This window comes from Bicyclus anynana, chromosome 12 (assembly GCF_947172395.1).
Source record: "Bicyclus anynana chromosome 12, ilBicAnyn1.1, whole genome shotgun sequence".
NCBI classification, from domain to species: domain Eukaryota; kingdom Metazoa; phylum Arthropoda; class Insecta; order Lepidoptera; family Nymphalidae; genus Bicyclus; species Bicyclus anynana.
Genome location: NC_069094.1, coordinates 13,726,363 through 13,740,972, shown reverse-complemented (window position 1 = coordinate 13,740,972; position 14,610 = coordinate 13,726,363). Strand labels below are relative to the sequence as shown.

Here is a 14,610-nt window from a genome sequence, read left to right as displayed (position 1 = left end):
CTCCATTCTTCGGGCATCGGTAGATCTCACAATGGTCAATAAACAAAAGGTAGTGTAAGCCGCCTCGGGGCCCTATCGCGCCATCAGATTGGCGGACCATGTCCTGCCAACTGTCTCTATAACAGCGTTCCCCAAAGTGTAAGCTCCCAAGCCCACCTGTGGGCAGAGACGTTCACTTCATGGATGCAAAAATTGCATTGCCTGCCCTGAGGACAGCACTGGTGCACATAGCGCCAGTATTGGTGATAAAATGTTCTATTGTGGTCAAGTTGTACCTATAAAGCCTACTCTATCCACTACAGGTCATGTTCTCTCTGCTTGGGGTAGAAGTGAGAGCTCGATAAAACCAAAAAAAATGTTAAAAATTCAGCATTAGTCATTGTATAACACTTACCCAGAATATTCACTTATCCAGAATATTTTACAAAGACCCAATTGTCAAGTTCGGAATTTCGAACTGGTGGTAGAAGGTACAACTCAAACTTGACGTTGCAAAGGAGCTTGACATAAATTCATTTGATTTGATGTTTTTCTGCACTTTAACTGTAATTAAACTGCACTTCTTCGTACTTTTGAAGCGTTATTAATTTAGATCTTTGTTCTAGCTGCCAATAAAACTGTGTTGGGTGATTCGAGGAGGCTTATAACAGAACATGACTAGCTTCAGTAATACCTTTTCACTCTCTCTCAGTAGCTCTTTTGCCACGTAACATTTTTGTAGGGTCTCTTATTACTTTGGGAAACATTGCTCGATACACAGTTTATTGTTGTGTGTAGTGTTAAGTTGTGTAACGGACACCTGCTGAATGATACCGGGACACCTCTTAAAATGTGTATAAAAAGAAGGTATTTTTGGCTGTTATCAAAGAAAGTACTAGTCCTATGAATATACATTTTGAAAAACATTTGTAAATATTATATAATGATTTATTTATTTTGCTATCATCCGCGAAAATTCGGCGAACCCATGCGACAACGTCACCCAGGTCCGACAAAATACTCTCTACGTACGTTTCACCCCGAAACCGGAGCATCCTCAGGAGATGTTGACTCTACAAAGTGCAATTGCAAAGTCAAGTTGTAAATATTATTTTTGAAAACTTATTTTTAAAGTTTACTAATAAAAGTCATATGAATAATTAATAAATTGCTATCGAAGTACCCACACTTTTTTTTAAACAAGATCCTGAGTTCTGGAACGTGTAATGTTGTTAGAAATTCCAAGTTAGTCTTAGCAACGTTTCGTATTATACGATTTGTTGTTGATTTATACGATTGATTATAACGTTAGCTACGCCTACTTCATTATGGGAAAAAGTGGAGTATCGGTAAACAGTGCAATTAACGCTCCACAAATACATTAACGAGATTACACGAGGAACTATTAGGTAGAGCTTACGAACAAATGTAGGAAATGAAGATATTTAAGATCTATTTTATAATTGTTGTAAGCATGTCCCTGGCAGTGTTGTTCTGTTGTTTTGCTAAGCACACACCATCCAATAAGTTCACGTGCCTGCAGCGCTATCGGCAGGACATCCGATAAAACTGATCGTGTGTTGGTCATGTTCATGACATCATGCAAATGTCATGCAGGCAATTGAACTCATTGGATGGTGAGTGGCTTGCATTATATGTTTTTTGTTTAACTATTACGGCCTTATTACATGGATTAGGATTTAAACGTTAAATTTCTACAAAGTAAAGTGAACTTTAAACAGTAGTGATTATTAGGTCCACTTTGAAGAAAATTGAGGTTTAAATCTAAATCCATGTATATAAATATGGGGGTTAGTGAACCGTTATCATGCTTATTTCGTCTTATACGTATTACGTACTATAAAACAAAGCATTATTTTTGACCTAAAGAACACGTCTCTCCTCTAGCATTATGATGATCCACTGTTTGACACAGATCTCTTCAAAACAAATTATGCTGTATAGTTTTCCTCTCGGCACATAATATCGGTTTTATTGTTATGTAAAACCGTTATATTATTATGTTACACAGGTCAGGTTATAAAAGTCCCTCGAGTCCATTTTTTTATTTTATTCTTTACAAGTTAGCCCTTGATTACAAACTCACCTGATGGTAAGTGATGATGCAGTCTAGACTTGATAGGAGCAGGATGAAAATCCACATCCATTTTTGGTTTCTACACGACATCGTACCGGAACGTTAAATCGCTTGGTAGGGTGGTAACTAGCCACGGCCGAAGCCTCCCACCAGCCAGACCTGGACCAATCAAGAAAATCTCAATCGGCCCAGCCGGGATCGAACCCACGTCCTTCGTCTTGTAAATCCACCGCGCATACCACTGCGCCACGGAGGTCGTCGAAAATTGCCACTTTCGACCATACAATAATATTATAATCCATTCATAACAACAGCGAGTACGATCAAAATCAGGCCTAGATCGATCACACTATTCCAAAGAAGGTTGGCCTTATTCTTCAAGAACCTTTTAACGAGGCACAGCTTATTAAAATCTTGAATGCATAATAGCTAGCTTATAAATAGACGAACGCAGACCTCGTAATTCATAAAGAATTACCTCGACCTCGTAACACTTTGGAAACAATGGCATCTGTTGTAAAATGACCATGTACAGTTAACTAATGTGACAAATGACATGCCTGAGAAGTCAAATGACATGTCTTCAATAACACATACCTTGTGATAAGGATTATTAAATGACGTGAAGACTTCAATTTTTTTTTATTCTTTACAAGTTAGCCCTTGACTTCAATCTCACGTGATGTGTAAGTGATGATGCGTGGAAGCAGGCTAACTTATTGGCCCTTTTCGGTATCTACACGGCATCGTACCGGAACTCTAAATCGCTTGGCGGTACGTCTTTGGCGGTAGGGTGGTAACTAGCCACGGCCGAAGCCGCCCACCAGCCAGACCTGGTTCAATTAAGAAATATCATAGCGTCTTTAGCTGGTACGTACGAGTATGTATTCTGTGTCTTTAGTCGTTTGAAGCTACAGTAAATAGGTACTACGGTTAGCTGTACCCATTGTAGTTATTATTTTACTATAGTTATTCGATAACTGTTATTCGTCTTCATAATGGTAGGAGGACATTATAATTAACTCGTCTATAGTAACAAATTAAGCGGAAAAGTTTGTATGTTTGGTTAAACGTGCTAATCTCTACTACCAATCAGATTGTGAAAGATATTTCTTACTTTTTTTCTTCTTTTTATATATGTCTAATAGCCAGACATAGGCTAAAGGAGGGGGGAATAGGTGGGGAAACTTTGTGTAAAAGACTGTTCTTTAAATTTCGAAGGGTAAGAGTTTTTCACGCCAACTGCTAATCTATACTAATATTACTGAACTGATTTTGAAAATTCTTTTACCAATAGAAAGCTTCACATTCCCGTATTCCCATGGGAACTACACGGGTGAAATCGCGCGGCGTCTGCTAGTATGTAATAAATATGATCAGGATATTATACTTTCCACAATCGTCTGTTGTTGCCGACATTCTCATTGCATGTTTACATTTACATAGGTTTTCTACATAGTTTATAATTAATGTTCGAGATTACATTAGCTGATACGCTATGAGCCGTGGGCGTACAGGGTAAAATGGGGTGACAGTTTGGGGTAATTTACAATAGGGTGGACAATTAATTAATGAAATGCACGTAGCTATCTCTAAATTTATTTCTTCACAGGCGGACGCCTGCGACTTTGCGTGAAATTCTCTAATCTCGTTTTTTTTACATCCCACGGGAGCCATGGATTTTCGGGATAAAAAGTAGCCTTTAAATGCTCAATAACCTTTTCTATCTTCCAGAGGAAGTCCTATTAAAATAGGTCCAGCTGTAGGTACTAGAGATTAGCTCGGACAAATAGACAGACAAAATTTTTATAAATGTCTGTTTGTGTTTTAAGTATTATGTAATTTATTACAAAAACACTGTTATTTTGAAATTTTATTTATATCTATTTATGAACGAATCGTGTCAAACATCGAGTTTACTTTAATTAGGGTTATAGAAGCAAGTAAAGAAAAAAAAGAAAATATGGCCAAGTGTGAATCAGATTTACGCACTGAGGATTCCGTGTTAATATCGTTCACCTATCAAAAATGTCTAACTCTTCAAAAATATGCCAAAATGAAGCAATCTTACTGGCTTTACAAAGTTTTCCCGTTTTTATTATTATTGAAATATTAGCGACTTCGTCCGCGTGGAATTCAGTTATCCGCAAATCCCGCGGGAACCATGGATTTTTCCGAAATGAAAAGTAGACTATGTGTTAATCCAGAGTTAACTCTATTTCCATTCCAAATTTCAGCCAAATCGCTTCAGTAGCCACAGCGTAAAGGAGAAACAAACATACTTGTACACTCTTGTACACTTACACAAACATTTGTAAACATGGATTTACAAGACGGAGGTCCTGGGTTTGATCCCCGGCTGGGCCGATTGAGGTTTTCTTAATTGGTCCAGGTCTGGCTGGTGGGAGGCTTAGGCCGTAGATAGTTACCACCCTACCGACAAAGACCGAAACGTAGAAACCGAAAAGAGTGTGGATTTTCATCCTCCTCCTAACAAGTTAGCCCGCTTCCATCTTAGCATGCATCATCACTTACCATCAGATGAGATTGTAGTCAAGGGGTAACTTGTAAAGAACAAAAAAAAACTTTCTCCTTTATAATATTAGTATGATAGTGTGATGTGATTTAATCTAATCTGATCTAAGATTAAAGTAAAGGTAAACTATTTATAAAAATTTAAACCATCTTATTGGTACACTTACATCGAACGCAATGTATCGCATTTCCTCAGTTAATAGGCAATATACTGATACAATAGCATCAATGGACATCGCAGTACACGCTTCGTCCGTAAGCATGACGCTCTAATGACTTCCACTAATTAATAGATACATTCCCTCGCTGAATAATTCATTGTTCCACGGCTCACGTATCGATGCACTACGCGCAGTCTGTGAATTAGGTTTCTAATCCAATGCACGTGCGACAATTTGATGTTTCCGTTGAGCTAAGTGGATTTTCCGGGCGAAAATTTTGGAAATTCAACAAAATTGATGGATAGTTCCTTGTTGCAGATTTCTCCAAAATTGGTAACGTAGATGCAATCTGTGGAGATCAGTGGTGTGCACAAGGTTTTTGACTAGGGTAGACATTATACGTACAAATGGATTTTTTTTCTCCAATATGGGTTCCTATGGATTTCTTAGGGTTGGCAGTGCATATTGCATGTATGAAGCCCACGTCATCAATCTGTAATAAATGGAGCAATTTAAGGTACCTACCTACCTGGTACCTACCTATCTGGAAATAAATATAAAACAATGGCTGTCTGTTATCTAGTTCAATAAACTTAAAAGTATAATTATATTTGGAACTTAAAAGTCTTAAACTATAATATTTAAAATAATATTAACCGTAGGTGGTTGTACAAAATAAAACAAAAGCTATTTAAAAGTGGGATTTATTCATATTAATTGATTTAAAGTCACGAGCAAATCACCTTTTACTAAGTCACAAACCTCATACTAGCTATGGTACCTAACAAAAATTTTATATTCGAAGGGACACAGATCTACAATAAATTACCATCTGATATAAAAGAAGCCAAATCTATGTTTATTTACCCGCATTTTTAGCAATTATTTATTTAGATTTTTTGTCTTTAAAATTTAAGTCTAATTAGTCTGTACACACATGAATAATTACCAATGAGTTAATTGTATTTCCCATATAAGCGAATTGAATGTAATTCTTTTGAGAAAAATAAAGATCTTAAACCATAAGTTAAAAGCTATTGTTTATAGAGTAAACAGTAATTTAAATTGTAAAATTCTTACGTAATTTTGCAAGGATTATTAAGAGCTTAAAAGTAGAGAAAATGATTGGACCGAGTTGATTAAGGTAAAATTGACAGTTTGCGACTGAAAGCGGGTTGGTAAGGGGGTGAAAATAGGGGGTAAATTGTCATTATACGGAAACAATCAACTTGATGGACGTCACGCCAGGCACGCCTTCGATCTGAACATGACACGCTGCGAATCCCGCAAATTAATAGAAACACACCGTAGTTTAATTATGCATTGTTATCTGTATCGATGCCTCCTAGACTATTAATTAGGTTCCCGAACCAATTTAGTTCATTTGATAATTTGCATAATTATATGCAAATAACTAGCCTGTTTACCTTTTGTAAATAAATGAGTTATTTTTAAATGTAACGAGTGATGTTTTGTTTGGTTGGTTTGATCTATTAACCTTAGCAAAGTTCGTTTTTATGCAATCTAGAACATGGGTTCCCAAAGTTTTAAGATTTATTATAAAGAACCCTATAACAATTTAAAACAAATCTAAGACATGGCAATTTAAATAAGAACAAAAACTTTAATTGGAATCGTTTTAAATGGAAACACAATTTTTTATTTAAAATTTTGATGTGATTGTGAAAAATGGAATTGTGACTACTAATACATCAATCATTTGCTTTCCTATTTAGTATTATGTCCAACAGTAGGATGGGTACGGTGACAGTTGCCTTATGACGTCCATAATACGTACTATTATCGCGAAAGGCAACCAACTTTCAAAAGCGAAACGAACTGTCACCCGCACCATGCTATCCGAAAACACATTCGTTTCCAATCTGTGGTATTAAATTATTTCGCGGATTTTTTTACGGAACCCACTTTAGAAAACGTTGATCTTGAATACACTTTTCTTTTGTATCAAGAAAATGTAAGAATTAAGGTAATTGATGAATTGTAAAGAAATGTCTATTGGTTCAATAACGAGGTCATAAAATAAATTGATTGTTAAATTCGTGCATCGTGAAAAGACAAGAAAGAAATTCTTGTCTTGTCAAGCACAAAGAGCGGCCAATGTTGAAAGTAAATATTTTCAACAATACATATTCTGCTGTAAATTAAAAATCTCCAAGTCTTTGCACAGCCAATATTTTATTGAAAACGTAAAATAAAACGACAGCTCATTAAATACGTACAAGAAAGTGAAGTCCAATAAAGTTCAGCCCAAGCTTCCTGTCAGTTGATTTTAAAAGAATAAGTGGTGCGGCACTTAAATCAGGCTACAAATATACCGACGTTAGTACTCTCGTCATAAGTACGCTTTTCGAATGCACCAGCAATATCATAATGCGACAAAATGCCGCTGCAGTATTTTAATTCTTGTACTTTTGAACTTGCGAATAAAAAGAAGCATTTCCTTTTCTTTGAATTATCGCGTCGCGGTCAATGATCCCGGCTATTTTGTAAGGTTTCCACCGGCCTAGGAACCCTTAAAAGTTTTGTGCATTGCGCGTTTCCTTAAGGGCATTATTCGTGTCCAAATGAAAATTAAACTTGTTGATATTCTTTGTCGATTCACTCTTGACAGAGTGGTCGTGGTCATTTGACGGCCTCCATGGCGCGGTGAGACGTTAGTTCCCAGGCAGGGCCGATTGAGATTTTCTTGATTGGTCTAGTCTGGCTGGTGGAGGCTTCGGCGGTGGCTAGTTACCACCCCACTGACAAAGACGTTCCGCCAAGAGATTCAGCGTTCCTGTACGATGTGTAGAAAACGAAAATTGATGTGGATTTTGTATCCTCCTCCTAACAAGTTAGCCCGCGTCAGTCTTAGACTGCTTCATCACTTATCATCAGGTGAGATTGTAGTCAAGTACTTGTAAATGATAAAAAAAATTAGGGGTGGTGGCAATCCTTGCGATCCGTCGCCATTCCTCCCGTAGTGTAGCTATCTTAGCACATTCGTGGAGCGAGGGTTGTTAATATTATATTGAAAGAATACCTTGTAACTAATAAATCACCACTAATTATAAACAAATACCTATTCTAAACATTGCCCAGAGATTATTTTTATATTTATTTCTCCCTGATTCTATTAAAGTCTATAAAAGGAAAAAGGGTAAAGCGCGGATAATATCGAAGGTGAGGACGAAATTTAAGACAGTTAGATTAGAGGAAGGAAAGTCGGCAACAAAAGAAAAATTAAACAATAACGTGGATTTATTGCATAATAAACCAAAGGCTTTACTTATGTAGACCAATCTATGATACTTTTAATACATTTTGAAGCTAAATTAATGTCAAAGTCTCGGCGGTAAAGGGGCCAACTCATCACTTTTCCGACTAGTTGGTGGGAAACGGGAACATTGGTCTTATTTACTCGTAAAAGATATGGCAAATATCTAAAAAAAAGTCAATTATTCTTTAAAAGAAGAAAAGTTCAGAAATACCTTGCAATATTACGTTTAATGCTAGATTAATTAAAAATAAGTAACATTACATTTTTATGTTTTCTATTCAAGTTTTAAGCTTTTATTGCGGGCTTAGAGCGCGGCGATCGCATCAAGAAATTCCGTAACGAAAATTAACCTAACACCCAAGCTGTGCATCAAGTTAACACATTTCGACGTTATCATATCGACTCAACTGGACAAGTGGTGTGAAACCAAAGCGCAAAACTTATTAAACCAGAGTTTGAATCAAAGAATCAAATTCAACGTTAAGACATTTTTTATATATTTATCCTTTTTTATTTGTTTGTATGTTGATAAAAAAAAAGCTATGCAATAGCTTTACCGCGGCTGTCCCCGAATACAACTTTTTTTTTACAATAAAAATTGACTTGCGATTGACGCATACAATTGCCTTGCATGCCTTCATATCTTCCCACTTTAATCTCATTGCTTTTTCATCAGGCAGATTGAACTCTAGCGTAAACCTATCATCTAGGTAATATATCTCATCAACTATTTGAGCTGTAGTTATGCAATTTGGTATTCTAAATAAATACGGGAATAATATATAGCATATAGCCTTCCTCGATAAATGGGCTTTCTAACACTGAAAGAATTTTTCAAATCGGACCAGTAGCGCGTTCAATCAAACAAACAAATAAACAAACAAACAAACTCTTCAGCTTTATAATATTAGTATAGATTAAGTAGACAAAAGTGGCTCTCTAATTTGGCTGACGCACGTCCGTGCGTCTCGTTTTTAACACACTATGCTTAGATTAAAGGAATGGAAATAAAAACCAGCATTTACATGCCAATTAGACTTTCTTCGTAAAAACAAACAAAAAAAATCTAGGCACGCAAGTTCAGGCACATTTAAAGGGCATATTTGCTCGTAGGTATTCCGCACACAATAACATTGTTGGGTTAAGTAAGTAATTTCAAGGAGCGAATGGCGTAAACCACAAGAGCGTTTAAAGTGAGCCCGCAAACAAACGCCGTGTGCAAGCAATGAGCCTTGTGTCTAAACAAGTGCACATTGCAGTGTTGGCTGATCGTTGCCAGATTTAGTTTGCTTTTAACCCGTTTATTGTTTAAGTTATGTTAATTTAATATTTCGTTTTGCCGTGTTTTATAATTTGGGTGACAATCTCATGAGCATTCTCATGAGAAAATCACCCACTAACTACTAAAAATATAGGGTGTATGCAGCCCAGGTCCAGTCATTGTACCCTAGTGGAAATAAAAGAAAATATTTTTTTTAACTATTTTTGATTATACAAATCTACGAATTTACTTTAATTCTTTCGAATTAATATTTATTATCTCCCAAGAAATGCAACACTAATCCGGGTAATAGTGGCGGATTGATGACATTTTCAATACAGTAATCGATTTGACGTTTGCTGTCAATTGTCATGTCATAGTTGCTATATGGGCGCCATCTTGATTTAACTCAAAAACTTGGGTTTTAATTTTATTTATTTCTTTTTATATTGTTACATTTACTCACTTTAATCAATTTTTATAAGATCCTTGTATTGTTTTAATTTTAATGATACGGGGTACAAGAGTGGACCTGAAATGGACCATCTTCTTTAAAGTAAGAGCACATTTAATGCACATTCTTTTACAAATCCTACACGTTATTTCTACTAGCGTCTGCGACTTCGTGTTATTACAGCTACTAATTTTTGTGAACACGATTGAAACAAACGCCTAAACAAGTGCAGTTGGCTGATCGTTGCCAGATTTAGTTTGCTTTTAACCCGTTTATTGTTCAAGTAATGTTAATTATGTTAATTTAATATTTGATTTTGCCGTGTTTTACATTTTGGGTGATAAACTAAAAGAAGGGCTTTGTAGATGTATTCCTTGCATGTAATGCAATTTTGCTCATAATAAACTATGTGTTTGTATTTTTAATAATTGTGACTTTGTTACCAAACTTTATTAAAAATTAAGAATCAAAAGATGTTTTTCCTTCAACGTTTGAGACACGTGATATTTAATTTCTTAAAATGCGTGCTGAAAATTTAGAGGTTCATGTCCCGGACCGAATTCGTTCTAACGCCCTTTGGGATCGAAAGCAGAGATCGTATTCACTGGGCTATCACGGCTCTTAATATTATATATATTACTAGTATGGATTGATATAAGTGTAAATTCGCATAGTTAGCATTGTGCAAACAGTGGTCGGCGTGAGTTTTGCTTTAATAAACTGTGCAACAGCTGCGTCAGCAATTTGTGTGTGCGCCCATGCACAGTGCACACTGCACAGTGGGCGCTCATCCGTAGTGTGCGCCCAACGAGATCACACCTTCTGTAACGCGCTTTTTTGTGCCTTGTGTATTTACAACCCGGTATTGACGCTGCATGTAGTAGTTACTTGCAGTGATTATACATTAAAAATCCAGAGCAGGAGAACCAAAGTCACTGGCATTGCTCAACGAGTTGCGAAGCTGAAGTGGCAATGGGCGGGGCACATAGTTCGAAGAGCCGATGGACGTTGGGGTCCCAAAGTGCTGCAATGGCGACCCCGCACTAGAAAGCGCAGTGTTGGTGGACCCCTTACCAGGTGGACTGACGGCATCAAACGAGTCGCAGGGATTCGCTGAATGCAGGTGGCAGTTCGCTGAATGGTCTCAGTAACGTGATGTTTGGAAGTCCCTATAAAAGGCCTATGTCCTGCAATGGACGTCCATCGGCTGATATGATGATAGACGTATTAATGTATAGTAGTCAGGGATCCGTAGAACATTTTTTACAACTGATTACTATCAAGTAAATTTTTCGATAAGACGATCAACTTTTATATTTACGAAAATTCTTGATTCTGGTAGCTAACTGAGTTACCAGGAAATAAAATTTTCTGAGCGTTGGACCGAGATAATGTACCACGCAATTTGTAGGACATTGTGGTTGTTAAGTTGTATAACTATTAATTAAGTAACAGTAAAAAAAAAAACAGCTGGTTAGTAACAACTTTTAATAATCTCGTTATTGATACAAGTTGGGAGGAGGGTAGTTCGTAATAGGTAGTCAATATTCATTTATTTCATTTAGGCTTAGTTTACAAGCACTTTCGAAACGTATGGTATTAATATTATTAGATAATAATGGTGATAAAAATTTGTCGAAAACTTAAAATTTAATTTACGAGGGCTCCAATGCTGGATGAGGAAGGAGGAGGATCGTATGTGGTGGCGCGATTTCAGATAGGCATATGCTCAACAGTGGACGGATACCTACAGGCTGATGATCAAACTAATATCTATGTTTAATTATTTTTATAATTTTTGTATGAATCATACATCAACGTAGAGTCGCGCAGTCTGCCTTGGTGTGTAATGATCCATACTAAAATTTTCGCAATCCGCTGCTTCGCATCTCGTCCCAATCTGCTGCGCGAGCCTTACAAGGAGGCTGTTTACTCGTGCAGCCATGCATATGATGCACTTTACTGCGATAATGTACGTAAGGTGGTGAACTGTGTGGTGCGAATTCTGAATAAATGCCAAGTATCTGTTGTGGAAAGTAATCTAGACCTTAGGGTACTTTGATCTCATCTAGAAGTATACGTCATCATCATCATTATCAGCCGATAGACGTCCACTGCTGGACATAGGCTTTTTGCATGGACCTCCAAGCACAACGGTCTCGAGTCGCCAGCATCCAGCGGCTCCCTGCAACCCGCTTGATATCCTCGGTCCACCTAGTCCTAGGGGGTCGACCAACACTGCGCTTTCCGTTGTGGGGTCGCCATTCCTTGGGATTCCAACGTTCAACGGCTCTTCGAACTACGTGGCTTGAGTACTGAACTAAGAAATTAAATATCCACTTGTCTCAAACGTTGAAGGAAAAACATCTTGAGGAAACCTGCATACTTAATTCTCTACGGGCCTAACCCCTCTCATTCTGAGAGTAGACTTCAATAGTGAGCCGAATATGGGTTGATAATTATGATGAAAAATGGTTAAACGGTGGACGGCATTAATACGCATTCAAGTTTTCAAACGGCGCGTACCAGTACATAGCAGCGGGCTATGCTAAAAGTCAGGCAACGAGCGCTAACAACGGCCTAACAACAGTATGAAATGGCTCTGTCAGAAAGGACGTCGCAATTTGTGTGTGCGACGATGCACAGAAACCGCCCATCCGTAATGTATGGCCGGCACGATCACACTTCAAACAGATGCGCCTGTTGACTGCAGATATTGGACTCTGGCCGATCTGTGTGACGAATGGTTGTGTCAGGTGCACGGAATTTGGGCTCGTTCGTGTTAGCCTTTTGAATTCTGCTAAATAAAAATTGAATGCGCCACTATATACCTATGTATGACTAAAAATCCTTTCTGTTTGGAACAGAGATAGATACATTTCATAGTAGGATATAGGCTAGCTTTACATCGAATAACTTGCCCCACTAGCTGACGCAGCGCGGTTTCACCCGCGTGGTTCCCGTTTCCGTAGGAATACGGGGATAATATATATTAGCCTATTAGGCCATAGTCTTCCTCGATAAATGCGCTATCTAACACTGAAACAATTTTTCAAATCGGACCAGTAGTTCCTGATATTAGCGCGTTCAAACAAAAAACAAAAACTTCAGCTTCAGCTTTATGCTATTAGTATACACGTAGATAATAAAAACATACATACAGCCGAACGTAAAACCTCCTCCTTTTTGAAAGTCGGTTAAAGAAGAGAGTTATGTGCACTGTACTGTGCTGCACATTGGATTGGATGGCACAGAGTCTGATACAGTGGGCAGTGATTCTTGAGACGGCGCGTATTGTGAGGATGTTCCACTATCTGGTTACTTGGGCACTCAAAATACCTCGCAATGGGAGGGCGGAATCTTATTTTATAATAGGTTTTTTATTATTATTAAAAAAACAGTATACATGAATAAAAAAAATAGGTTTAATTAACAAAAAAGAATTCAATCAGACTTTCCTGTCCACAGGTTATAAGCAAGCCGTACCAAGTGGCCGCCGGTGCCGAGCTGACAAAATTGTGCAACCACAAGCGGAAACTGCTGGCGTCGCTGCAGTCGCGCGTCCAGTCGCCCGTCACGCCGCCCCCGCAGCCTGGCGACCAGAAGAAAGGTAAACATTGACACTTGTATCCACTAATTAGTGTTGCGGCCTTATAGAGTAAGATCACAGGGCCTCCAGACATTACTTATTTTCTGAGTAACGAAATGGATGGGATAAAGCTAACTTTACTTACATTCTGACGCTTCTTACAGAGACTTAAGTCTCTTTGTAAGCAGACTGACCACCAATCCTACGGGCCAAACTTCCTACAGATACAATTAAATTGTATTGAGAAATAGTGTCCCCAGTCGTCAGACACTTTTTTTGAACCTTTCGAAAATACAGTTAATTATTAAATTTAAATAATATCTGGCTTATAAAGTATGGTATAAATATTGGTAATGATAAACATTAACTTTGTAAGAAATATATTATTCATTTGACGTAGAAAAACATGTAAGTGCCTCATAATCTTAATAAACAACACCGGAAACTTATTTCCTGAAAAGACAAAGTAACCATGTCATATCCAGATACGTATAAGCGAATAAATTGTCTGTCACTGTAATCCATTCCATGAGCAGTAGAGCGAAAGGTAAGTCTGTTGACCCAAAAACGTCGGGATGTACTGAATTCGCGACTATTTATCAATCAACTGTCGAAACATATTCCATTAGTTTACCTACTAACATTTATAGAAAAAGGTCACCGTCGCTGTTCCAGAACTTTCTTTTATTGATGACTCCAGTATTTGGGTTACATGAATTGTTTCTGTCTACTATTATACCCTTCTTATATTGTGTGACAAATGAAACTGCCTTGCGCAACCCCTTTCTTTAATATACAATTATGGTCTTTTTTTTTGTAACATCAGTAATATGACATTCTAATGAATATGATTGCATATCTGAGTAGATCTGTAATCCGTTTGTTGTTGTTGATTTTATGCCCTAAATACTCGACTAATAAACATGAAAGATGGCATAAGTACGTTTTTTCATGTCTATACAAATGATCATAGGAAAGAAAAGTACATGGTTGTATATTTATTTATGAAATATAAATAAATGAAAAGGTATTTAGTTATATCATAGAATAATCTGATCTGCCCGAATTGATTTATTTGTTGAAGATTCATTTATGAGACCGCAGAACTTACTGAGGTGTTAGAGCGCAAAAACTCTACCAGAGTCGAACTCGAAGGCTTTAACGTGGAGCATTTTCCGTGAGACTCGGACCTTGGCTTAAAAGCGGCGGCGTTGAGACCGAAGGGGTGTGTGGTCTGAGCTAAGATCAGATCT

At 37.4% G+C, this 14,610-nt stretch overlaps 1 protein-coding gene across 3 annotated transcripts in view; it reads left to right on the top strand.

Moving 5' to 3' along the window:
* LOC112054766 (uncharacterized) overlaps nucleotides 1-14,610 on the top strand; it is a 96,635-nt gene that overhangs the window by 45,259 nt on the left and 36,766 nt on the right. For all 3 annotated transcript variants that reach the window (XR_002887470.2, XM_024094656.2, XM_024094657.2), the window contains exon 3: nucleotides 13,237-13,378. Coding sequence is in view for 2 of the 3 variants with exons in the window: in XM_024094656.2 (XP_023950424.2) it covers nucleotides 13,237-13,378 (142 nt within the window). In the remaining variant the exon portion in view is untranslated. The remainder of the gene's footprint in view (nucleotides 1-13,236; nucleotides 13,379-14,610) is intronic.